At 36.6% G+C, this 26,091-nt stretch overlaps 1 protein-coding gene across 1 annotated transcript in view; it reads left to right on the forward strand.

Annotated features, from left to right (window-relative positions):
• The window catches only part of LOC150095329 (mitochondrial enolase superfamily member 1-like), a 198,785-nt gene that overhangs the window by 124,629 nt on the left and 48,065 nt on the right, over positions 1 to 26,091 (forward strand). The window contains exons 7-9 of the mRNA XM_090409917.1: positions 6,766 to 6,804; positions 15,303 to 15,385; positions 20,959 to 20,993. Of these exons, the coding sequence (XP_090266043.1) occupies positions 6,766 to 6,804; positions 15,303 to 15,385; positions 20,959 to 20,993 (157 nt within the window). The remainder of the gene's footprint in view (positions 1 to 6,765; positions 6,805 to 15,302; positions 15,386 to 20,958; positions 20,994 to 26,091) is intronic.

Below are 26,091 nucleotides of genomic sequence, written 5' to 3' on the forward strand. Positions count from 1 at the left end.
GAAACATGACTGACAGAAGATGACATAGCTAGTGGGATTGAATGTGAGGGGTATGGTGTGTTCAGGAGTGACAGGGAGAATAAAATGGCGTGGAGGAGTGTTATTGATGATAGCTGATGAGCTACAGTCAAGGAGAATAGAAGTGGAACTGCAGGATAGAGAAAAGAGCACATTTGAGGCCATTTGGTGTGAGATGGAAACTAGCAGAACAAAATATACAGTTGGGTGCTGCTATAGACCAGGTGATGGAATAGATGGTGGAGATAGTATGCATAAGCAAATAGAAGAAATGAGTGGAAGTAGGGTAATTATTATGGGAGATTTCAACTATGGTAACATTGATTGGAAGGAGGAGAGGACACATGGGAGCAAGGAATTGGATTTTATGCGGTTATTAAGGGATAGCGTTTGATCTGGGAATTGTGAACTCGTTTTTCTACAAGAGGGAAGAACATTTGATAATATTTAGGAGGTAACAACAGTTCACAAATTGACTAGAAGAAAACATCTTAAGGTTGTGACAAATTGTAAAGTAATTCCAACAGATCAAGTGGCACAGCAACACTGACTGCTGTGCGCAGACTTTAAAATAAGATCGAAGATAAGAACCTCTGGAAGCCATGAGATGAAGACAATTAAGTGGTTTTGCTTAAAAGAAGAGAGTGTGAGGAATCATTTTAGGGAGAGGGTGTTAGAGAGGATTTTGGATGGACTGGAAAGTGTAACAAGATTGGTGGAAACATAATTCAAAAGTAATCCTGAGCTGTGCAATCAAGGTGCTTGGTGAGACATCTGGAAAGATTAGAGAGCAGGAGGAGGGTTGGTGGTGGAATAATAATGTACAAGTTGCAGTGACAGCTAAGAGGAAGGCAAAGCAGAAGTGGGATGAGTCAAGAGTGGAAGAGGACAGAGAGGTGTACAGAGAGAGAAAGCAAGAAACCAAGAGAGTTGCGGCACAGGCGAAGGCAATGGCATATCAAGATCTGTATGATCAATTAGAAACAAAGGAAGGACAGAGAAAAATTTATCAACTAGCGAAATGTAGCAATAAAGCAGCAAAGGACATCTTACATGTGAGGCAGATCAAAGATGCTGAAGGAAGAGTATTATGGAGGGATGTTGACATAAGAAACAGATGGAGAATATACTTTGAGGGTCTTTTGAATGAGGAAAATGCAAGGACTCACAGAGAAGATGGGCAGCCTTCTGAGGGGATGGTGCAGAACATCAGTAGAGTGGAAGTGACGGAGGCCATGAAGAGGATGAGGAATGGAAAATCGGTGGGCCCTGACAGGATTCCAGTGGAGGCATGGAAGGCACTGGGGGAAGAGGGAATTGACCTGCTGTGGGACCTGTTTGTGAAAGTTTACCAACAGTAAAATATACCCGAGGAATGGAGGGAGAGTACTCATGTCCTCATCTACAAGGGTAAAGGGGATGCACAAGATTGTAAAAATTACAGAGGAATAAAGTTGATGTCCCACATAATGAAAATCCTAGAAAGGGTTCTTGATGGAAGATTGAGGAAGCAGGTGGAGATTACAAAGGAACAATTTGGCTTCATACCTGGTAGATCAACTACAGATGCTATCTTTGGGTTATGGCAGATGATAGAAAAGTTTTGAGAGAAACAATGCTACATCTGGCATTTATTGATCTGGAGAAAGCATACGATAGAGTGCCAAGGCAAGAAGTCTGGAGGTGTCTGAGGGAGAAGAAGGTTTCTGAGAAATATGTCAGGTTGGTGCGGAAGATGTACAGAAATGTGAAGACAAGTGTTCGGACCTGTCTGGGACAGACAAAAAAGTTTTCAAGTAACAGTTGGCTGCATCAAGGGTCAGCATTAAGTCTGTTTCTGTTTAACATTGTGATGGAGGTGGTGACGGAGGAGGTGAGAGAAGATGTGCCTTGGACAATGTTGTATGCAGATGACATCTTGCTGTGTACAGATTTAAGAGAAGAAGCAGGAACTAAACTGGAAAGATGGAGAAAAGTACTGGAAGAGAGAGGTATGAGACTGAGCAGAAGTAAGACAGAGCATATATGTTGCACAGTGGGCGGTGGCCCGGAGACAGACCTGGAGCTGGAAGGAAATGTCATCAGAAAGGTGAGGGACTTTAGATACTTAGGTTCAACAGTGGAAGAAGATGGAGGAGCTGAGAAGGAAGTGGGATGCAGGATACAAGTGGGTTGGAGGAACTGGAGGGAGATGGCTGGAGTGTTATGCGATAAGAGAGTGCCGATCAATCTGAAAAGCAAAATCTATAGAACAGTAGTGAGGTCAGCTATGACATATGCTATAGAAACTGTGGCAGTAGGATGGAAGTTAGCAGAGATGAGAATGCTTAGGTGGATGTGCGGTGTGACCAGAAAGAATCGTCTGAGAAATGACTATGTGAGGGGAACAGTGAAAGTTACGAACTTAGGAACAAAGATACAGGAGGCAAGGTTGAGATGGTTTGGTCATGTGATAAGGAGGGAGGACGAATATGTGGGAAGAAGAAGGATCATGCAGATGGATGTGCAAGGAAGGAGGAAGCGTGGGTGGCCGAAGAAGAGATGGAGGGAGCTGGTAGAAGAGGACTTGAGGATGAAGAACTTGGATGTGGTGACAGCCCAAGACAGGAGGATGTGGAGGAGACTCATCATCAACAGTGACCCCACTTAAGTGGGAGAAGCTGAAGAAGAAGGGATAGCAATCTGTGACAGCATGTAATGGAAAATACTAGGGGTCAGAGAGTGCTTGACCTAGTAATTGCATCTCAGAATTTGGCTGTAACGAATATGACCACATTGTCACCAAATGGGGAGAGTAATCATAGGGTCTTGACTTGGGAGGTGGTTAAAGGTGTGGAATTTACAAGGTACATGTGGAATTATTGGGCTGGTGAGTATGACAAGCTTAGGAGTTTTGTTGGCTCAGTGCCGTGGCATACAAAACTGCAAGGGCTAGATGTTGATAGTGAATGGGAGGCAGTTAAGAAGTGTTTGCATGAGGCAATGGCTGACTGTATACCTAGAGTCCGAATAATAAATCAAGTAGGGGTTAAATGGATGAATAACACCATTAAGCTTGAGCTGCAAAAAAAGAAACAACTATGGAGGGAATTTAAGGAGAAAGGTGACTGGGAGGCACATGAATGGTATAAAGTGCAGGCCAGAAGGGTAATGAGTGTGGTAAGAAAAGCAAAAACGGATTATGAAAGAATATTAGCTATGCAGGCTAAAGAGAATCCCAAACAGTTTTTTTGATATGTTGCAAGTAAAAGAAAAAATGTATATGGCAGAATGATTTTGAAGAATGCCTATGGTAGGGAGGTAACTGAATCAGTTGATATAGTTGAATTACTGAGTGAGCACTTTGCAAGAGTATATCATCTAGGTGGTGACATTGCAGGAATGAATGAACCAATAGATTATACAGGAATTGTGGTGAATAGTCTATTACAAAACCAGAATGTCAATACATCTGTGGGATTGGATGGTACACCAGTTCGTGTCATACATGAAGCAGCTAAAGAATTGTCAGTGCCCTTGACCATTTTGTTTAATTTGAGTCTCGGGTCTGGGTTAGTCCCAAGGGGGTGGAAAGAGGGGAAAATAGTTCCAGTGCATAAAGGAGGTTCCAAGACTGCTGTTGTAAATTACTGACCAATTAGCATATCAGGAATCGTTGTCAAGGTCTTGAAGAAATTAGTCAAGAGAAAAATACAGGATTGGATAGATGAAAATGGGATACTGTATGGGGGACAACATGGTTTTGTGAGGGGTAGATCATGCCTCAGTAACTTGCTCACATTTTATAACACAGTGACGACTGAACTGGGTAAGGGTAATGGGTTTACAGTGATTCTACTAGACCTTGCTAATGCCTTTGGCAGGATACCACATGAATTCTAATCAGTAAACTGCAGCATATGGCGATGGATATAGGGTTGGTGAGATGGATAGGAGGATGGTTGATGGAGAGATATCAGAGAGTGGTTTATTCAGGAGTAGAGTCCAAAAGACGGCCTGTGATTAGTGGTGTGCCACAGGGTTCTGTTCTTGGACTACTACTTTTCAATTTGTTCATTAACGATATAGGAAAGGATCTGAGAGGAAGTGTTCACTTGTTTGCTGATAATGCAAAGTTGGGTAGAGCAATAGTGAGTGCACATGATGTCAAAATTTTGCAAGATGATTTGGATAGTTTGGAGGACTGGACTAAGGAAAATGGATGTCAATTTAATGTGTCAAAGTGTAAGGTTATGCATTTTGGGGTGAAAAGATTAGCAGCAGTATATCACATTGGTGGAACTGTACTGCAGGAGATTGATGAGGCCAGAGATTTGGGAGTGTTGGTGGATAGGGAGTTGAAGTTTAGGGGCACATCGCAAAAGTGGCTAAATCAGCTTATCAAATCACTTGGTTGCTGAAAAATATTTTGACAAGCAGAGACAAGCAAGTTATTGTTCCTCTGTATTGAGCCTTGATAAGACCCCATCTAGACTACTGTGCCCAGATTTGGGTGCCAGGGTTTCTTCTTGATGGGGAGGAGGTGGAGAAGATCCAGAGACGAGTGACCAAGATGATAGCAGGTCTATGGAATGAACATTATGAGAACAGGTTGAAGATTTGTGGGTTGCAGAAATTGGTTGATAGGTGGAAAAGGGGTGATATGATTGAGACATTCAACTTACTGAAGGTTTCTATAAGATTAATTTAGAAGATATTTTTGAGAATAGGACTGGTGGTGGACTAGGGGGCCATACATGGAAGCTGGCAAGATTGTGGTTAGCAAGGGTGTTCAAGATAGGTTTTTTACTTGGAGAGTGGTGAATGAGTGGAATAAGCTGCCTGAGTCTGTTGTGGGTGCCATGACTGTGAATGAGTTCAAGGCGAGGTATGATAGATACTGTGTGAATGTCGAATAGTTGTTCTTGACATGATGTTAGGACCTCCCTTTATGAGTCTGTCGACTACTTGGAGTTGCCCATGATGATAATAATAATATGCCCTCTAAACTTCAGTCTACTGTCAACCATCACTTCGAAATCTCTAATCTCATCCACTTCCTGCAGTACAGCACTATTGCTATAGTACACAGCCTTATATTTCTTCACTCCAAAATGCAACACCTTGCACTTATTGATATTAAAACTACAAATCCACTCCTTTGTCCAAGTAAAAAGTCTATTCATATCTTCCTGAAGGGAATTAACATCATCAGTGCTACTTATAATTCTTCCCAACTTTCCAATCAGCAAACAACTGAAACACCAGTTAGTCCACATGATATATTGTTTACAAACAAGTTAAACAGCTGGAGCCCAAGAACAGAACCCTCTGAGAATCCACTGGTAACTTTCCTCCTCAGAGACATGGCTTCTCTATACACCACAGTTTGATGTTGATTAGAAAACCAGTTTCTTATCCAATCAACCAATTGATTATCTAATCCCATTTGCCATAAGTTATATACCAATTTATTATGTGGTAGCCTGTCAAATGCCTTTGCAAGATCCAGAAGCATTACTGTATATAAATCATCAGTATGATCAGTATCTTGTATAGCAGCAGTTTAAATTCCATGCTTAGCTGGCTATGATGATTCAGTAATGGGTGTAGGCAACCCACTGTCCTATTTGTTTTAGAGCAGACATGACTGATATGAGTTGTGAAGTTAAGCCCTTTCTATTGTGCCCCTAAGTATTTGGTTACTGGTTGCTATTGAATGGGATAACAAACATGACAACTTTGCCCTCCAGGGACAAACGTCTTCTTGTGAGTAGGACTGGAGTGCTCTTGCCTGCATTAACATCAATTTGCCATTTTTCAAACCATTGTTCTAGATCATATTTAATAGTTCTAGTAACTGTTAAATATGTTTTGAGACTGTTTTGCAGTTGACAATCTAGGTTGCATTATTGCAGTATCATCTACGTATAGGCCATTGTGGTGGCAACTGTGCATGGGATGTCAGCCACATAGATAGCAAATAAGAGAGATGATAGCAGGGAGTCCTGGGGGATTGATTGATTAGACTGAATTGCATTCAGTCTAATTCCCTGTAGTTTCACTCAGAGTTTGCAATCACTAAGGTATGATATAGTAAGTTTGATCAGTCCTAGTGGGAATTTGGCCTGCAGGAGTTTGCTAAAGCATGGCTTTTTTTTCAATGTCCAGGAAGATCACCCCTGTGTGCTGCTTCCATTCGACCCCCAATACTGAAGTTTTCCAAGACTGAGAACTGGTTCTGTGGAGTGGTTCTCCTGGAATCCAAATTGTTCATCAGGAATGAGATTTAATTCTTTAGTTAGGCTGAAGATTCCTAGGTAGGCTGAAAATAATACTAATACTATATCCCCCTCCCTTAATTAAAGATGTACATGCAGGAAATGGTGACGCTTGTCACTTTTCTCAATGGAATCAGTGGGTATAATTATCCTGATATCTCGATAAATTCTTATTTTCATTTGGTATTTTTCTTCAGTATATTTGGTATATTTCAGGTCAGTATTCATAATGTAGTCATTCACCTGATTTCCTTCAGTATATTATATTCATCTTCCTTTGCATTCTCAGGGCTATATTAATAATACGTCAAGTATATTTTCGTGTTTGCCATATTTAAGCAACCATTAAAATTATTGTAGGTACAAGTCTATTTCTATGTAATGTAGTACTCTCACAAACTCATTTGAAAAAGTAAAAAAAATAAAAATAAAAAATAATGTCATAATTTATCAGTTTTTACTTTTTTTATTTTAATTTTTTTTATAGATATTCTTAGGAAACAAGAGGCCACAAAACATATCAGAGGTAATAAAACTGTAATTTCATTCATTTGATAAATTTAAAATGTGTATAAACATGCATTATATTAAGCAAAGTTGACACTTATTTTATGAAAATACAGCTTTATTGACATTCATCATTAATTTTCATTTCCAACATGAAAATTCAGCTAGAAACAGATTAGAAGATCAAATTACAAGAGCTAATTAAATAAGAGAATTGGAAAAAAAATGAACCAGTTTGATTGGGAGGAAGGAGAGTCACGAAAATTGTCTACCTATCAAAACACAGGTATACTCCATGGTTTTTACGAGAAAATTTGGATATAAATGTACTAAATATTTAAGTTATTTTAGGGAATTTTAGAATATTTTGCCTGTCACATTATTAAATTTGGAAAAAAGTGGTAAAAGCAAACAAGTATAGTGTTGAAAGTAAGCAGATGTGAACACCATATGAGTAATGGAAAAAAATGGTTAGTAAGTCTGTTAGGATGCATTGAGGGAAAGGGAAGGAAAACATTATATTGGTAGGTACAAAGGATCTTCTTCCTCACTTACTGTTTTGTTGTGCCTGCGTGCACGTGTCTTGTACTTAAGTTTTTGAAAATGGCAACGTGATGTTGCCGAAATACTGATATATATTAACATTTATTTTAATGTATATCCTAGTACATTGTAATTTCCTTAAATTATATAGTGAAAATATTGAACAAAGAATAAAAAAAAAAAAAAAAAAAAAGAAACAACTAAACCATACTTTACTGACATTGGAGGTCACAGTATCTCTCAGATACAATTTACTATCAAATATCACAAACCTTTACAGTGCAGAATATCACTCGTAACATGAATGCACAACTACTCATGACCTCCAAGCTATACACTGAATTGTGTAAGAATATTTATATTAAACATTTTGCATGTATCTGTCAGATCAGTTGCGAGCTCCGCAGGGTTAAAAGCATGTTAATCAAAACTCTTGTCGCATATATCAAGGGATTGCCACAATTAATTTCGTCATGTTAATCAAATCCCACGTTAAGCAAAATTGCATTAAGAAATAATTGCAATGAAAATCTTAACATGTAAAAGTTCATAACATAAAAGGCACAAACTACTTTCCAAGTCTTCCTTTTTTTAAAAAAGCAAAAGTAATTTGTTATAATCAAGCCAGGAAAAATTATCATCTTACTGCACCAAATATGACACAACTGCATATTCTCTCAACACATCACAATACAAATGTAGTTGTATCCGAGGTTTTATTAGAGAACAGTTGTGACTTGTGTGAAAATCTTGATCCATTAAAGAAAATTCATTTCACTTTGCATCATCATCATCTTCTAGCATGAGGAGTTCTGCTGATACTTCGATGAGGACTATGAGAGTGATTACGAGAATAATGTCTTCGTGGTGAAACGGGACCTTGAGCTTCTGTTTCTTCCATAACCACTGCCACCACCATACCAACTACAGGTCAATGTCCAGTCTGGAAAGCCAATCCAAGGCCTCATCTGTCACCTTGTGGATGTCCTGTAGGCCACCACCGTGAAATTAGCACTTTTGGGCAGTCGTACACAATATGAGTAATCGTTTGAGCCATGAGAGAACAATCACAATAAGGATGGTCTAACAGTCTCCATTTATGTAGTAGGTAGCCACATCTGCCCTGGTTAGTTCTGATCCTGTTGACTGATGACCAAATCTTCATAGGAAGAGCAAAACCAGGCTTCAGAGCACAGGGATCTTCTACCAGGAAGCCGTTTGTTGAGAGATTGTTGGACCAGTATTCTCTCCACATCAGGTGTTGATGGCAGGGCAGCTGAAGAGAGTTCGTCCATGGACCAGAGAGGCTTTCTAGATTTTAGGCAAAGACTACCTTAAGTAGCAGGTGATGGAAGAAATCTGATACAAGAACATTAGATTTAGTAATAATATCTGAAAATATGTAAATAAATGAGAACTTATGCCTAATGGTCAGAATTATCATGCAGTTGTGACATAGCAGTTGATAATGCATGCAAGAGCTTGACTGATAAGGGACGTATGGGAAAAGCAGCACATTCAGTCTTGGAAAGTGTCAGGTTTTGCAATTTCATAGGCAAGGATGGGATGCATGCTATATATTTGGTGTGTGTGCTTGTAGTAGGGGTGTAGTATTATGAAGGAAGTGGAGGAAATAAGAGATCCAGAGACAAGGGTTTGAAATAATTTGGAGAGTACACCAATAGAACTGTGAAGCCATCAGTTGATTATGGCAATGATGAGGAGACATTAACATGCAGAAATAGAGAAGTTATGGTTCCCTTATATAAAACCATAATCATATTGATTATTGTGCATATTTAATCACCTGGTTTTCAAGGGGATGGGGATATCCTGGAATGGATTCAGAGAAGAATGACTTAGGTGATTTCAGATCTCTAGAATGTTGGTTGTGAGGACAGATGGAGGAAATGCCATTTGCAAAGCATGGTAGATAGGAGTGATATTCTACACATTTTTTGGACAGGGACTGTTACTAGTCAAATTTAGATTTTTTTTTGTAGAATTGAAAGCAGCAGAGGTAAAAAAAAAAAAAAAAAAAAAAAAAAAAAAAAAAGGATGAGAGAGAGCATGTTTTTTTTTGCATGGAGAATAGTTGGTAAATTGAATGTATTGCATGAAACCTGAGTGCAAAAAGAGCAAATGAAGGTAAATTGTGAGTTATGTGCGGGAGTGAGGATTTTCCTTGATCAGTCATTAACTCCATAGAGGTCTGATGATGATAATATGTGATACATAGAGCAAACAAAACATCTGCTACACGTCAAGACAGTGTAGGAAGACAAAGAAGACATAATGCTACCCGTACTTACAGTGTTTATTATAACTACATGGACCATCTTTATGAACAAAACTGATATTAATTGTGGCCTTACAAGAAGACTTGAATAAATTGAGTAATTGGGCATGGAAATGAGGATGTGAGTTCAATGTTGCAAAATGTAAGGTTTTAAAATTTGGAAAACAAAGATGGAATGCAGAATTTATGCTTGGTGAGAATATATTGTTGGAGGTAGAGGAAATAAGAGATCTGGGGTTGATAGTGGATAAGGATCTAAAATTTAGAGGACACATTGCCAAAATTGTGAAGACAACACAAAGGCTTCTGGGAATGATACAGAGGACACTGGTGTGTAGAAGTAGGGAGATTCTTGTTCCGTTGTATAAGGCTTTGATTAGGCTACACATGGACTATTGTGTCCAGATTTGGTCACCAGGTTTTCAGAAGGATGAAGAGATCTTGGAAAGAGTCCAAAGGCGACTAAGGTAGTTTCTGACCTCTGGAATGTCGAATATGAGGGAAGATTGAGATGTAATTTGCAGAGTCTGGTGGACAGGAGGAAGAGGGGAGATATGATAGAGACCTACAAGTTGGTAAGGGGTTGTTATAGGATCAATGCTGGAGAAGTTCTACAGAAAATAGTGGGAGAACCAGAGGTCATCCCTGGAAACTGTATAAAGAGGGTGTGAGTGGGGGAGTGAGAGGCAGGTTTTTTTTCGTGCAGAGTTGTGAATGATTGGAATGCTTTGCCTGAGAGTGTGGTGTCTGCGAGAAGTTTGAGTGTGTTTAAGACACGGTATGATGAGATGTGTGTGTGTGATAAAAGGACCTCCCAGATGAGTCTTTGACTCCATGAGGTCTTGGGGTAATAATAATAATGTTCATATTACTCTGATTTTTCTTTAGGAATGCATTAAAAAATCTTGGTGTAATCCATGATTTTCTGAGGTGTTTTTCCAACCATTTAATGAATGAAGAGTGTGTGCATGGGGTATCTTGTAGGAAGTGGAGGAAATAAGAGTTTGAAATAATTTGAAGAGTACACTAGTAGAACTGTGAGGCCATCAGTGGATTATGGTAATGATGAGGAAACAATGAGTATATATTGCCTGTTATTAATGACAAGTACAGGGTGTTCGGGATAAATTTGACAGTTTCGTAAGGAAAAAGAAAATCTTCTTTGTATCTATTAAATTTAATGAATTGACAAAAAAACATTACAGGCAGAGTTAATTACAATACTATCAACAAGATTTACTCAAAATAACCACCATTAGCATCGATCACAGCTTCAATTCTGCTTCGGAACCTCGAACAAGCTGATGCTACAGTCTCCCTGGGAAGGGCCGCAAAAACTGTTTTAATTTTATCCATTAACTGGGCTTTTGTATTACTGGAAGTGCGATTGGTGTCTTTTTCAACTGCGCCCCATACAAAATAATCCATGGGGTTAAGGTCTGGGGAGTTTGGAGGCCAAACATTTGGACTGGTGAAGTCGTAGAAATTTTCAGACAACCATTTTTGACTTTTCCCAGAGGTGTGGCAAGGGGCCGAATCCTGCTGCCATACATACGGCCTACCATTGGCTACCCTTGTTATCCAGGGCTTGACTACAGTTAGCAACTCCGCGAACAAAGCCCGAATTCCAATGCCAGGGTTCTTCAACACCTGTTCCTGCAGATTTGCGAGGAATTCTGCTGTACGAACGCAATCAGATCGTCTGCTAGGGATCTTTCTTCTTGCTACATCCTCGTAGTCACCATTGCAAGTCTCTAGTTCATGCCTGATTGTTTTTACTGTATTCAGGGAGCATTGGGCAGCAGTCGTAATATCCTTATTTTGATGGCGGGCACGAATCATCATGATACAAGTTATTCTCTTCCATGATTCAGGTGGGTTCCAGCTATCCATCCTTTCTGACATCTTGTATATGAATGAAAAAGGGTCCAAACTTTTAAATGAAGAGAAGTGTGTGTTAATACATGTAACTTACGGAAAAATATAATTAATTATAAATATGTCAAATTTATCCCGAACACCCTGTATATAGTCAGGAGTAAAGTATTAAACCCATACCATACCATGTACATTCAGTGTATTTTTTCAAGCTCACCAAATTTTCATCCACCTTTTTTGTGGATCAAAAGAAATAATTTTTTTATTTCAAGTTTCTAATAGCACTTTTGACACAAACAATTATTAGAAATACGTACCCACAATGGTATTTTTTTTTTTCAATAATAAATTATTAATTCTTGTGCTTTTAATCCTTGGACTCGAGGAATCCAAGGACTCATTGAGTTTCTAATAATTTTTCATTTCATCTTCAGCTAGACAGCAAGGTAACAGGACTTTTCAGTTAGTGCAACTAAAAAGGTTGGGCAGTTTTTATCATTTCAATGGTTAGCACTATGGGGAAAGAGATATAATAAAACATGCATGTGTCAGTACACAGCAATGTGTTGTGTACTGACACACAGAGTATATATTCTGAGTGTTTTGACATGTACATGTTTTGGGGTTTCAGAACATTTGGGAAATTTTTATCATTAATTAAAAAATTTGAAACTTATTATTAAGCAGGATAACAAGGCTTTTTGCCAAAAATGAAAAACAATTTTTATCATTCTTATGATTAGAACTATGGTGCCATAGGAATGCACAGTACACGGTACATTACAAAAACGGAGTATATATATATATATATATATATTCTGAGTTTTTTTTTTTTTTTTTTTTAGATGTACATGTTTTGAGATTTCAGAACATTTGGGCAATTTTTATCATTAAAAGATAACTCTTTTGTAGTTACTATAATTTTAGGAATTGTTTATCTAGTTATGATGGTAGTCAGGACTGGCGCATAGTATTTTTCTTGTGTGTGTGATTAATGTTCGGTGCTTTTTCAAAAAAGTTTTTTTTGAATAAAGTGTGAATAAAGCTAACAGGAAATGAAAAACAAATGAAACCGCTTTACAGTATAATGTTACCTACGGATTAGTCCTGCTTATACAAATTTTTTCAAGTTATATAAATTTTCAAAATAATATAAAATAGTAATATGAAGTTAAGAGATTTATTCAAATATTTTTTACATTAATTTTGCTAAAAGGGACTCGTCTTGCTTTCATTTTAGCAAAATCCTGTTGCAGTACATCAATGTTGATAGACTGAGCAATATTATTTTCTATTGAAATTAGTGCCAAACTATTTAATTTTTATTGACTCATGCTTGATCGCAGTAGTTCTTTATTAATTGTAATTTAGAAAATGTTCTCTCTCTCCCTTAGCAACTGAAATGGGCAAAGTCAATAGTATTCTCAATGCAATCAGTGAATTTGCAAAGAGTTATTCAAGGTTATTATAAATCCACTTCAAAACCATTTCTGGTGTACTATTTTTTTTCAATTTTTCTAGATAATAATTTCAGCTCTATTTGCAGTTCTTCTGCTTCATTGTCCTTGTTTTCTTTGTCACTTTGTCCAGGAAGATCTGAAGGGGATCCGAACAGAAGATGACATATATTCATAATTATATGTACCATTCTGTACTTCGTTGTTCGTTTAAACTCTTATCTCATATTTTTTGTCATCTTTTAGGTGCCTTTTCTTCTGTAGCACCTGTGTATATTGCATATTTTGCACACGCCACCAGCCAGGCTTGATGGTAGTGAATATGTTTCAAACAAAAGCAAAACTAGTGCAACTAAAAAAGTTTATGCATTTCCTTGCATGAACAATTGCACTAGTTTTGTACTATCATTAGCAAAGTGATGTATATTTGGTATATTCACATTATCATGATTTTTAGTTGCATTATTTATCATTTTAGCTGCACTATCATTAACAATATGAAAGAGGTGAATGTGTGGCTTTTTTGCATGCCTTACATTTTTGTTTAAATTTTGTCATAACCTTACATTTTTCTGTTTTTTTTTTTTTTTTATCCAATGTGTAGTTATTTGAGTGTTAATTCTTTTGTTTTTTAAATAGGTTTTCAAAAATAAATTTTTTTCATTTAAATGTGTAAGTTTTTTCAAGGGTTTGAAAAAAAATTACAGTTTATTATTGAAAATTTGTTATTATTTTTGAAATGGAATTTACAGTTGTGTTAATTTTAACATATAAAGTTAAGTCATGAAGAAATTTTTTTACATATTCTTTATTGAAACAACATTTATGTCATTCAGATTTTTTATTTTTTTTTTTGGTCGTAATTAATCAGACTAAGCAGTCACTTGCTGTATATGCTATGCACTGCTCTGTGTATATAGATTTGGTATTTTGTCCAGTTTCTCCTTAATACTTCACTATATGCTTGTTTTGAATTAACAGAGTTTAGAGTTAGGCTCTTATATATGTATGCGTGTGTGTGTATGTATGTATATATATGTATATATATATATATATATATTCTCATCATTTCTTTACTATTTTGTCATTAGAAAAAAAAAAAATGTATTTGCAAGTTCTATTTGGCCTAAATCCAGCTTACTCTAAAGTAATTTTCACTTCAACACTTTTTTTCCCACCCAACAAACTTGGCATTATTATACCCAGACAACACACTCTGACCACCCTTCCAACCACACTTATCTTTCATTCTCCTCAACAAATTCCTGATATCTATTTTTACATGCTCCTTATGTCCAACCAAGTGCAACACACTACCAGCTCACTTGCTAGTCTACTTCTGTTATCTAATGCATCAATTATCCTGCTAATTCTCCCTCCTGGAAAACATACCTTATGGAATCTCTCATTTACCACATCTCTAATAATGGAATCTCCATATAATCTCAAGTCATTCGTCATTGCTTTTTTCTCTGCTATCCTTATTCACCAAACTTCTCATCTCACTACACATATTTTTCATTTCATTTCTCATTCTGATAAATTCATTTTCAACTGGCAATTACACTGTCAGTCTATCATTTTTTTCTTCTTTTTCATTCTGGCTTTCCTTGTTTTTCCTTTGTTTCCTTGTTTTGTTTTTTCATTCTGGCTTTTCAGTGTCACTTGCTTTCATTTCTTCAGCTATACTTTCTTTTGCTTCTGTGCCATTATACAATCATTTGCTCCCACCATTGTTTCATTCTGTGATTTATAGTCATTTTCTCTTTTCATTGCTTTTGTTCCATGATTCATAGTCATTTTTTCCTGCAGTTATGTACTCATTCATTCTATCTGCCAGTTTCACATTTACAGATAACTCTTAGTCCAACATAATATCATATTTTCGACATACCTATACCTTCTCTTGTCTCCTGTTCAATCTCTCTACAAACACACTCTACATTCTGCCATGTATACATGTTGCATTCATGACAATGTACCATTCTTGAAAACTCCATGCTGTTAATTCTGTTTGATTTTCTCACTGTGCAATGAGCTGATCTCATTTGTACTCTTATTGTGTCTTATTAACTGCAAGTTTCAAACATGCAAATCTCCACAATCACTCACTTATATTAAGATATACCAAAATGTAAATCCAAATTGCTACTTCACTACAAAAATAAAACTTTTCAGCAGAAATTTTTGTTCTTTCACCGAGTGGCACACTAGTGCCCTTCATTTTATTTTAGCTTTTCTGGCAGATAACTTAGTTAACCCATAGTTTTTCTCTATAGAGAAAAAATAAATAAGAGTACATGAAAAAAAAATAAGTCCAGTTCCAAATTTATTTTTCAGAACAGGAAATAAAGCAGAGTGGTTATCCTGCATACTGTACTAGTATTGGCTGGTTAGGATATAGCGATGAAAAAATCAGAAGAGTAAGATTATTTTAACTTCAGTTATAAATTGTGATTGAAAAAAAATTTTCCCCCTTTTTTTTGTTTGTTTATTATTTATTATTTTTTCTCCCAGGAATCTTTGAGTTCAACTCTTGGATGATAAAGTTGTAACTACTTTTATTTGCAAAGAATAAATGAAAAACTAAAGCATATAAAAGAAAATTATGAGATGGAATGGAATAATTTAAAAAGGACATTAATAAATGCAGCCTTAGAACATAAAAGTAAATGGAAGAGGAGAAGGGTTCATAATAAACTGGGATGAGAATATTGAAGCAATAATCAAAGACAAGCAAGAAGCATATAAACAATGGATAAACATAAAAGAGCAATAGCAAAAAAAGAAAGCATGTAGTAAAAAGAATAGAGAAACATGTACTATGAAGAAACACTTCATAGTACAATTGGACAGAGAACTTACAGTGAAGAGACCAAATACATATTAAAATTCTAAGAATTTTAATCTGCTTGTGAAGACAACACAAAGGCTTCTGGGAATGATGCGGAGGACACTGATGTGTAGAAGTAGGAGATTTTTGTTCCATTGTATAAGACTTTGATTAGGCCACACATAGACTATTTTGCCCAGATTTGGTCACCTGGTTTTCAGAAGGATGAAGAGATGTTGGAAAGAGTCCAAAGGCGACTGACTAAGGTAGTTTCTGACCTCTGGAATGTCGAGTATGAGGACAGATGGAGATGTAATTTGCAGAGTCTGTTGGTAAGGGGTTGTTATAGGATCAATGCTGGAGAAGTTCTACAGAAAATAGTGGGAGAACCAGAGGTCATCCCTGGAAACTGTATAAAGAGGGTGTGAGTAGGGGAGTGGTTTTTTCGTGCAGAGTTGGCAGGTTTTTTTCGTGCAGAGTTGTAAATGATTGGAATGCCTTGCCTGAGAGTGTGGTGTCTGCAAGGAGTTTGAGTGTTTTTAAGATACAGTATGATGAGCTGTGTGTGTGTGATAAAAGGACCTCCCAGATGATGAGTATTTGACTCCATGAGGTCTTGGGGTAATAATAATAAGAAACATGAATAAGGAGTAAAAGAAAATGCCACTTGAAATAATCATAGTCAAAACCTGGCTAGACTTCTTTCAAAACTTATGGTAAGATGGTAATGGTAAGATGGTAATAAAACTGATATATTGCTATCCACTAACTACACAATGGAAGACATAACATTACAAGAAATTCAGCAAAGTATAACATATTTATCAGTAGTATAACAGGGATAGTTTATCCTATCCCCTGGAGAGGATAGGATAAATATAAAATTTATTAAATATGCAGGCATCCTGTTCATCAAATGACTTTTAAAATTATTTAATATCTGGCAGTAAAAAAAAATCAGGTAATTGTCATCTCAATATATAAAAAAGGCAATAAGTGCAACTGTTAAAACTATAAAGGAATAAGTCTCCTAAATACTGGAGCCATGTTGCCCAGGTATGATAATGACGAGTTGAGAAGGCGAGTGAAGATTATAGATTACAAATGGAGAGGTGAGTAGCACAAGTGGACAGGGAGACTGTGTGAGAAATGCTGATGATGATTTCAGGAGTATACGTGCGAGTGTGCAAGAAAGGATTATGATGGTCAAGTGAGATTTAAGTCTGGGGGAGGGGTGTAATATTAGTGATGATAGAGAGGAATGGATGGGGGTGATGGAGTAGTTATATCTTCTTAGTGTAGTCAGTGGGACTTGTTATAGAAACAGAAATGAGGTGGTTTGTGTGTTTACAAATGCTATTTGAAACAAGGGGAATAAAATTGTAGTGTTGGTATAAGTGAAACATGGTTGAATAAGGATGAAATTCTGATACAGACAAGGCAAAAACAGGAAGAGCTATTGATGATGACAGAGGAGTTGTATCTGTCTAGGGTGGAGATGCAAAGAGAAAATACTGACAATGGTTTTGAAGGAGTATGGTGTGAAGTAGACATGGACAGGATGAAATGTTTAGTAGGATGTTGCTATAGATCTGGTAATGTGGAAGAAGGTGGTGAGAAGAAATGTTTAGGCAAATTGGTCTCATTAATAAGAAAAGGATGATCATTATGGGTGATTTCAATTATGGTAATATAGACGGGAATGAAGAGACAGCATATGGAATCAAAGAGAATGAATTTCTTGAGTTTTTAATGGACAACCACATTAATCAGTATGTAACAAAGGCCATATGTGGATCAAGGGTCATGGATTTGATTATATCATCAGATGATATATATTGTTGTAAATAAAGTGTCACATCTTCCTTCAGTTGGTGAAAGTGACCATGAAGTGATCGTGGCTTTTGTGGGAAAAGGTTACACGTGGAACTATAAGGTGGGTGATTATGGCACATTCAGGCTTGCAACGATAACTGAATAATGAATTGGATGGGAAGGAAATCAATGCTGTTTGGTCTCTACTCAGGAAGTATCTGCAAAGGCAATGACTAAGTGTATTCCAAAGGTCAGAAGATTACATAACATAGCTGTAAAATGGATGATTGAAGAAGTGAAGCATGCACTGTGGGGAAAGGCATTGTGGTGATGGCACATAATGAGTGGAAATAACCAGCTACATGAGGAGAACAAAGAGCAAGCAAGGAACATGACTTGCTTAGTAAGGGTAGCAAAAGTGCAATGTGAGCAGTGGGCAGCAAATGAGTCTAAAAGAAATCCTGGGAGTTTTTTTCAATATGTGGCCCATAGAAAGAAGATATGTTGGTCAGTGATAATGGGAAAATGATAAACACTGAGGAGGATATAGTGGATGTATTTAATGAGCAGTTGACTAAAGTATTCCATCCTTGTGATTGTAACACAATGCAAAACTTGAGAGCAGTGGGAATGGGGGAGAAACCATTGATGGTGAGTAAGCAGGAGGTATATGAGGAATTGAATAAACTTGATGTGAACAAGGCTTTCTTTGAGACTTGATGGTATACCATCACATGTCTATGGAAATGTTCCAGGAAGTTAACAACAGCTTTCGAATACATTTTCAACATGAGTCTTAGATTTGCCAAAGTTCCAAAAGAGTAGAAAGGGCAAAATTTTTCTGCTTCATAAAGGGGATGATACAATTAAGGGTTTGAATGATAGGCCAACTGCTTGTCTGGAATTGTGGTCAAGGTGTGGAGAAGCTAGTGAGGGCAAGGATTCAGAATGGGTCTGTTAAAGAAACATCATTGTTAAAAGTTTTTCTACTTGGTCGTACTATAAATTAAAGATGCCAAGAAGTTATATTCTTGGTTTCATCCTTTATCCAATCGTTGCATGGGAAGCAACTTCACGACTGGGCTATTTGTTTATAGAGGCTAATGACTTCACATCATTTGCCTTAGTATCCCATAATGCAATGCACAAATCCCTATGGACACATATAATGTTATGCATTAACGGAAGGGCCACGACCTAGACTGGTTTTGACCTTTATTGAGGTCTCATCAGTGGGAGCCAGACCCAGAAGTGATACCAAGGCTGAAGAAATGCAGAACTTGTATTTTCATATACAAGTAGTCAAAAGTGTCACACCTTATTACTAAAGTACTCTGAATTAGAGATAGATGTTAAAAGTTATTTGCTTATACTTGGATTAAGGATGAAACCAAGAATATAACTTCTTGGCTTCTTTAATTTAAAAGAATATCATGTTTTAGCAATCTGTTTACTTATTAGAACAAACGTGACAAAATACAGAAAAAGGGGGGGGATGCATATACAGTAGTATATTTAGATTTTGCAAAAGCTTTCAATAAATTGCTACATGACAAGCTAGTAGTTAAATTGGAACAGATGGGATTGGATCATAAATTAGTGCATTAGATTGGAGATTGACTGTCTGATAGGTATCATGTCATGTATGGGGGGGGGGATATCTCAGAAGAGGAAAGTCATTAGTGGTGTGCCAAAGGAGTCTGTTTTGGGCCATTATTGTTTTTGTATGTAAATGATATTGGAAGGGGCTTATACAGTTGTTTGCAAATGACGAAAAGTTGGATAGAGTTATGAGAAGTAGAACAGATGCCATAGCTTTACAAGAGGATCTAAATAGACTGTCTGAATAGGCAATTTTGTGAGGGATGTCAGTTTAATGTAGCAAATCGTAAGGTTTTAAAATTTGGGAAGCAAAGATGGGATGTAGAGTATAGTATTGATGCGGAGATCTTAGAAGTGGTAGAGGAGATGAAAGATCTGGTGATGGCGTGGATAGGGACTTGAAATTTCGTGGACATTTTGCTAAAATTGTGAGTACAACACAGCAGAATGATGTGGAGAATGCTGACATGTAGAGGCATGCACAGATTTGGTTGCCTGGTGTTCAAAATGATGATGATTTGTTCGAGATGGTTCTGAAATGATTGACTAAGTCTGTTTCTGGTCTCTGGTGTAAGATGACAGTTTAATGGAATGCAAATTGCAGAGCCTAGTGGATAGAAGGAAGAGGAGAGGGATGTAATTGAAATATATAAATTGGTGAGGGGTAATTACCAGATTAATAGAGCCTGTACTGACTTTCGTCTATACTGACTGAGCCTCCATAGCTCAGTCAGTATAGATGAAACCCTTTGGTCGGAAAGACCTGGGTTCGATCTAAATATATTAGGCTAAGCTCCAGTAATGCATTTTTTATATATCAATATTATAATATTTATATTTTAATGTCAATATAATATTAATAAAATAAACAATAATAATTTATTAATGATTATTAGCACTGGAGAATAATTATTCTCCAGCAAAACTTATTATTGGAGCTAAGCTCAAACAATAAAAATCTGTTTTATTAAATTTTTTTGTTTTCTCATAGGTGAGTAAAGGATTAAATTGGGAATATAATTTCTTGTCCAGCTTATTTTCTGGCCTAAATGGGTAGAATTTCAACTTTCCACTTTGCAGGCTATGGACTTGAATCCCACTACATTATGAGTATTTGTGAATGTATTTAGACAATAGACAAATTTCACCAACCAACATGAGTTCATACTTTTTAGAGGACTAAAGTGACTTGAAAAAATACTAGAGTGTTTAGTCTCTGAAACAACCTTTCTTTGGACAGACTGCCCTGAAAAAAGGTCCTATTGCAATAAAGTATTAACAAATAAACATGTTGATTATTATTAATTAAAAAAAGAGAGTAATAAACAGTTATTTTACCACAATCAAGCTAATTTCAAAGCAGTTTATCAGCATCGATTTTAGTAAAAAAGTATAATTAAGTGGAGTCACTTCCTTTCTAAACATAAGTCCTTTCACATCTGTTGACATTACAATGCTCTTCAACATTTCTGATAAGATTGCGGTTATAGCTAGTGATTTAATAATGAATGCATTCATTTATTTTTGGAGTGAATTTTAATTCAGTTTGCTAGAGTATGTTTTTGAACTTCCATTGTTTGCAATTGTGGTTTTAAATTTTCATTTCAGGTCTGTAGTTTTGTTAATACATTGAGTAGTTTGTAAACGGAAGTAAATTTACATAAGTAAAAACCAAACATATAATATAATATAGTGAGAGAGGGAGAGTTGACTGAGATGACATGGTTTCTTTTTTTTTTTTTTCAGTTGTGCAGAGAAACATTGAAAAATGGCTTTACAAAGTAAGTTGAAGCATTCATACCTCTTAATTAAAATATTGCACAATATAATTTGTAGAGCTTCATAGGGAAGGGTTGTGCAATAACACTGCAGACAATTTTTTGTTTAATTATTTGTGGGTTTTTATGTGCACGTTGCTGTAGAAGTTGTGTACTTGTTTGTTTCTGTTTCCTTACAGGATTTTTAATCTTAGAGTGACATACACTAATGGTTATTGAAAGTAAGATGGCAACTGTTGTCTATTCATGAATTAAATTTTGATTTTAGTCATTTTGTGAAATGTGAGATGTACTACATGTATTGTTGAATTATGTAGATAATTTTGATAAGTTGTGGATTTTTGAGAGAGAGAGAGTGAGTGATAGTAGCAAGAATGTAATGAGAGGAATGAGTGCTTTCTGATAGTGGAGAAAGATAAATGAAAGAGCAGTGAATATATGAGAAAATTATGAAAAAGTGAGTGAATGATGTTGTGAAATAAGCAATTGATAGTGGCATTAATGATAAATAGTATGAGCATAATGAAAGTCAGGCATAGTAGATGTGGTAAAAATGTGATGAATGAAACAGTAGAGAGTTGTTAGACAGAGAAACAGGAAGAACAAAGACAGAATGATAAAGAAACTATGAAAGATATAAGCACAAATTAGGATAGTAGAAAAGAACTCTAAGGTGTGGAATGAATTCAGGTGAGCGAGATAGGACATTTAGAGAAGAAACTGGTAGTTGGGGACGTAAGAAGGAAGCTATGCCAGTGGTAGATGATTGTCAGTAGGATGGCGGAATATAGTATAGTGCTGTATGGGGGGACTCTGTGATGATAAATGTGAAAATGGAGCATGTGAAAAGGCGTCAAAAATGTCTTAGCGGAAGATTGACTGAAGCTGTGGAGAGTAGAGGAAATGAAGAGGAGTTGACTGTGCTAGTAGGAAAAAATGATTTGTCAGGAAGTGTGAGGCAACATGGGATTTGCTAGAGACAGTGAAGCAGAAGAGTATGAAAGGAAGAATTGTGAGTGTGCTATGATAGTGAGCTGAAGAGAAGAGTGATGATTGCAAATGGCATGACAACTAGAATATGCAGGGAGTGAGGAATTAAGCATATGCATGTATGGAATAAATTTGAAGGTAGGAGAGAGCACATCTGCCTCAAATTGTCTACATTTGAGTGAAAGCGGTAGTGTGAATCTAGGTAGATGAGATGAGGAGTGTATGTAGCCAGTCAAGGAAAGGAAACCTAGATGGTAGGACCGTGCATGTAAGATGCCAGAATTGGTGTGCAAGGGACAGAGGAAGACAAGATAAGGATGTAGTGATGGTGTCATTGGGAGTAACAGAAACAAATTACTTGAATAATAAGCTAAGGAAAGGGGGGGGGATCAGGGTAAAACTACTGTGCTTATATACCAATGCAAGAAATGTTAGAAATAAAGGTATAGAATTTTGAATTTATGGCCTTGATACAGTTGGTCAGTTCTCAAATTATTGGTGTCACTGAGATGTGGTTAATGGGGGAAGATGTACTCATAAGAATAGAATATGATGGTTCCAGCATTTTTCAAAAAAGACAGAAAAGATAAAAGGTGGGGTATTACTGATGATTTCAGAAGAATTATGTTCCCGTCCACATGGAATGTGAAGAAAGCAGTGTCATTACTGCTTTCTTTCTTAAAGCCATTATCACTAATGGCTTTAAAGCTATTTGGTATGAGGTAAGTATGAATATTAGATATTTAGTGGGGTGCTGCTACAGGCCAGAAAATGTAGAGAGATGATTCTGAAATGTTCAGATAAATGAGACTTGTGAGTGACAAGAGGGTGATGATAATAGGTGACTTTAACCATGAAACATTGACTAGAAGCAGGAAATAACATGAGTAAGGAGATTGAATTCCTTGAGCCACTTTGGATCAACAACATGCTCCCTACCTCATGCAGCATGTAGCTGGGAAGAGTAATTGTGTGGTTTGATGTGGGGAGTGGCTAGGCGGGTAAAAGCTTTGCAGAAAAAGAGATGTGTAAATTACAGAGTAGAGAACTATGATAAATAAAACAAAAAAAATTATGTACAGTAGTACAATTAAGGGGTAAATAAACAGAAAGCTTATGACAGTGTGAGACTGTATTTCTAAGGTGAGGAGGATAAATAAAGTAAGTGAAAGTAAATGAAATGGGATGGATCATGGAATTATACAAGAACTTCTGAGAAAGAGGATGTTATGGAGGAGATATAAAGAACAGGGTACCCTTCATCCCCATCTGCACCTTATATTCCTCATGAGGAATATAAGGGTGCAGACTAAGAGGGGTGAATGAGGAAGAAGAAATTGGCATATGAAAGGAAGTTGGCTGAAGCAGTTGAGCTAAATGTAGAGAATTCTGCAGTTATGCTATTAGTAGAATGAATGAATATGGAAGACTGACTTTAGTTGTAGGAGACAGATCATAATTCACAAGAATTATGATTGTTGAAGATATAGAAGAAATGTTCAATATTTCGTTAATGTATTTTATGTGGGGGTGGCTGCACGGTTAGTCTAGTGGCTGTGCGCTTCGCCACCATATGCCTGGGGAAGGAGTGTCCTAGGTTCAATTCCTGTCGGCAGTGTTGAGCAGATTAAGGATCTTCCTCAGCCATAGCCAAGTTAGCCAGTCTTGGGTGTGGACAGCAGGCTTTTTCCCCAGTTTATCTTGGGGTTTTTCCTCCCAAAAAGCAGGCAAACCACCCCCTTGAACACATGTTTCGACAGACATGGGATGCTGCTGGGAATAAGGAGCAACCCACCTATTCTGGGGGATTATCTGTTACGGAAGCTTACTCGGTAAAATGTGTAGGCCTACACAAAAGCGTAACATATGATGATGTGGGGGATTAGAGTAGCGTTGAATAGCAATAGGAAGAAGGACAGAAAAATGTTCAAGAATAGGACACATTTAGAATATTAAGTAACCTTGATGTTAATAATATGGGATATCACCACATATATTACAGGAATGTGTGAAAGAGCTGGTAGTGCCCTTGACATGGTTCTTCAACAGAAATTTTATTTGCAATAGCAAGAGGCTCAGAAGAGTGGAAAGAAGGAAAAATAGTGCCACTGAATAATTGGGGAGGGATTCAAGTCAGTAGTATCCAACTATAAGCTAGTGTGTATATTAGGTGAAGTGAGAATGGTATTAGAGTCTGGTCAGCTGCAGAATACAAACCTTAATGAGAATGGAAATCTTTTGAGAGAGCAGCAAAGCATGACCTTTCCTTAAGGGGAATTCATGTTTTGGTAACTGTATTGCATTTTATAATAGGGTGGACAGAGGAGAGTGATTTATCTGGACTTCACTAAAGCATTTGATAAAGGACTATGTGACAAACTACTGAACTAAACAGGAAGGGGGATGGATAGTCATTTGATAGCTTGGTTACAGAAATGGTCAACTGATAGGAGCCAGCAAGTTGTGTATGGGGTGGGATGTCATAAGGTTTTATTCTGGGACCATTCTTGTTTAATTTATATATATGAGTGATTATAGTTCAGGGTTTGAGAGGAGCTATTGAGTTGTTTCTGATGATGCTAATTTAGGAAGTGCAATGTCAGGAAGTTCTGATGCTATAGTGTTACAAGAGGATTTGAATAGGTTTGTGCTTTAGGCTGAAGAATAGGGATGTTGGTTCAATGTTGCTAGGCATAAAGTTATGCACTTTTGCCAGAGAAGATGGAATAACTGTCATATTGGGTGAACTTTGCTTCAGGAGGTGGAGGAGGCGAGGGATCTGAGAATCTTGTTGAATAGGAAATTGAAGTTTATGGAATATATCACAAAAGTTGCAAAGGTTACCCAGAAAATTACTGCTGAAATGCCGTGAATGCCAGTGCGAGTGAGAGCTACATTCTATAAGGCACTAATTAGAGCTCATTTGGATTTCTATGCACAGATCTGGTTACCTGGCTATACTGGCAATGAGGAAACATTGGAGAGAGCAAAGCGCAGAGTCGAATAACTGAGACTGCCTCAGGAGTCTCTGATATGGAGTGCGAGGACAGATTGAGATTATGTAATCTTCACTTTGGCTGATAGGAAATGGGATGCTATGATTAAATATAATAATGTGAGGAATAAAAAAAAGATTATTTAATAGCTACATAAATAAAAGAATTTGCTAAACAAATTAAATTAATTACATTTTTAGATCAAACATATTCCTTAGATACTAATACTACTGAAAAGTTATGGATTCATCATGTTCATCCATCACATATTTATTAAGTATATAAATCTGGTTGTCCATTATGTCTAATAGGTGATTTCATAGGATCTCCCCCCCCATTATTATTTGGCAAAATCTCTTTCAAGACTTCTATGAAACTTTACTGGAAAAAAATCATCTTTTATATTAAAAAAGAATTTTGACTTAAATAAATAAAGATCTTCATTTTCAAGAGTCTGAAATGATGGTTTCCTTTGATGTACTGTTCACAAATATATCACTTCAAGAAACTCTACAGCTTTTACAAGTAGATTTCCCTTATGACATCATCAGATTATTCAAGTTTACTATCAATGATGGTTATTTTACTTTGGTGTAATAAATTATTTCAGCAGATCAAGGGTGCTATGATGGGTAGTCCTATATCATCTGCTTTTGCTGATTTTTTATGGATTATTTTGAGGATTGGATTTCTATCCCCATTTCTCCTTGATCTTGCATTTGGCTACATTTTGTGGATGATATGTTTGCAATCTGGTCTCGCTCTTAAACAGAACTGCATCAAGTTCAATAATGAACATGAATCTAACAACAGTCTTCCATTTTTGGATACTTTAATACATCATAACTCTGCTGGTAATATTGAACTTTCTGTTTACAGGAAGCCATCCTTTACAGGCAGATTTATCTGTGCATCTTTGCATCATTCTTCACAAAAATTAAGTATTCTAAAAATTGCACTGAGCACACGCAGTTTGTTCTTCTGAGTCTCTTCTATTAGAAGAATTAAATCAAACACTATTACTTAATGGATACAGTGAGACCTTGATACAAAAAAAATTCATAATTATCATCCTTTTCCCAAATTGCAATCCGACGTTAAAAGTATCCGTATAC

Source organism: Typopeltis vanoorti, chromosome 20 (assembly GCF_054136105.1).
Source record: "Typopeltis vanoorti isolate ZY-2024b chromosome 20, IOZ_Tvanoo_1.0, whole genome shotgun sequence".
NCBI classification, from domain to species: domain Eukaryota; kingdom Metazoa; phylum Arthropoda; class Arachnida; order Uropygi; family Thelyphonidae; genus Typopeltis; species Typopeltis vanoorti.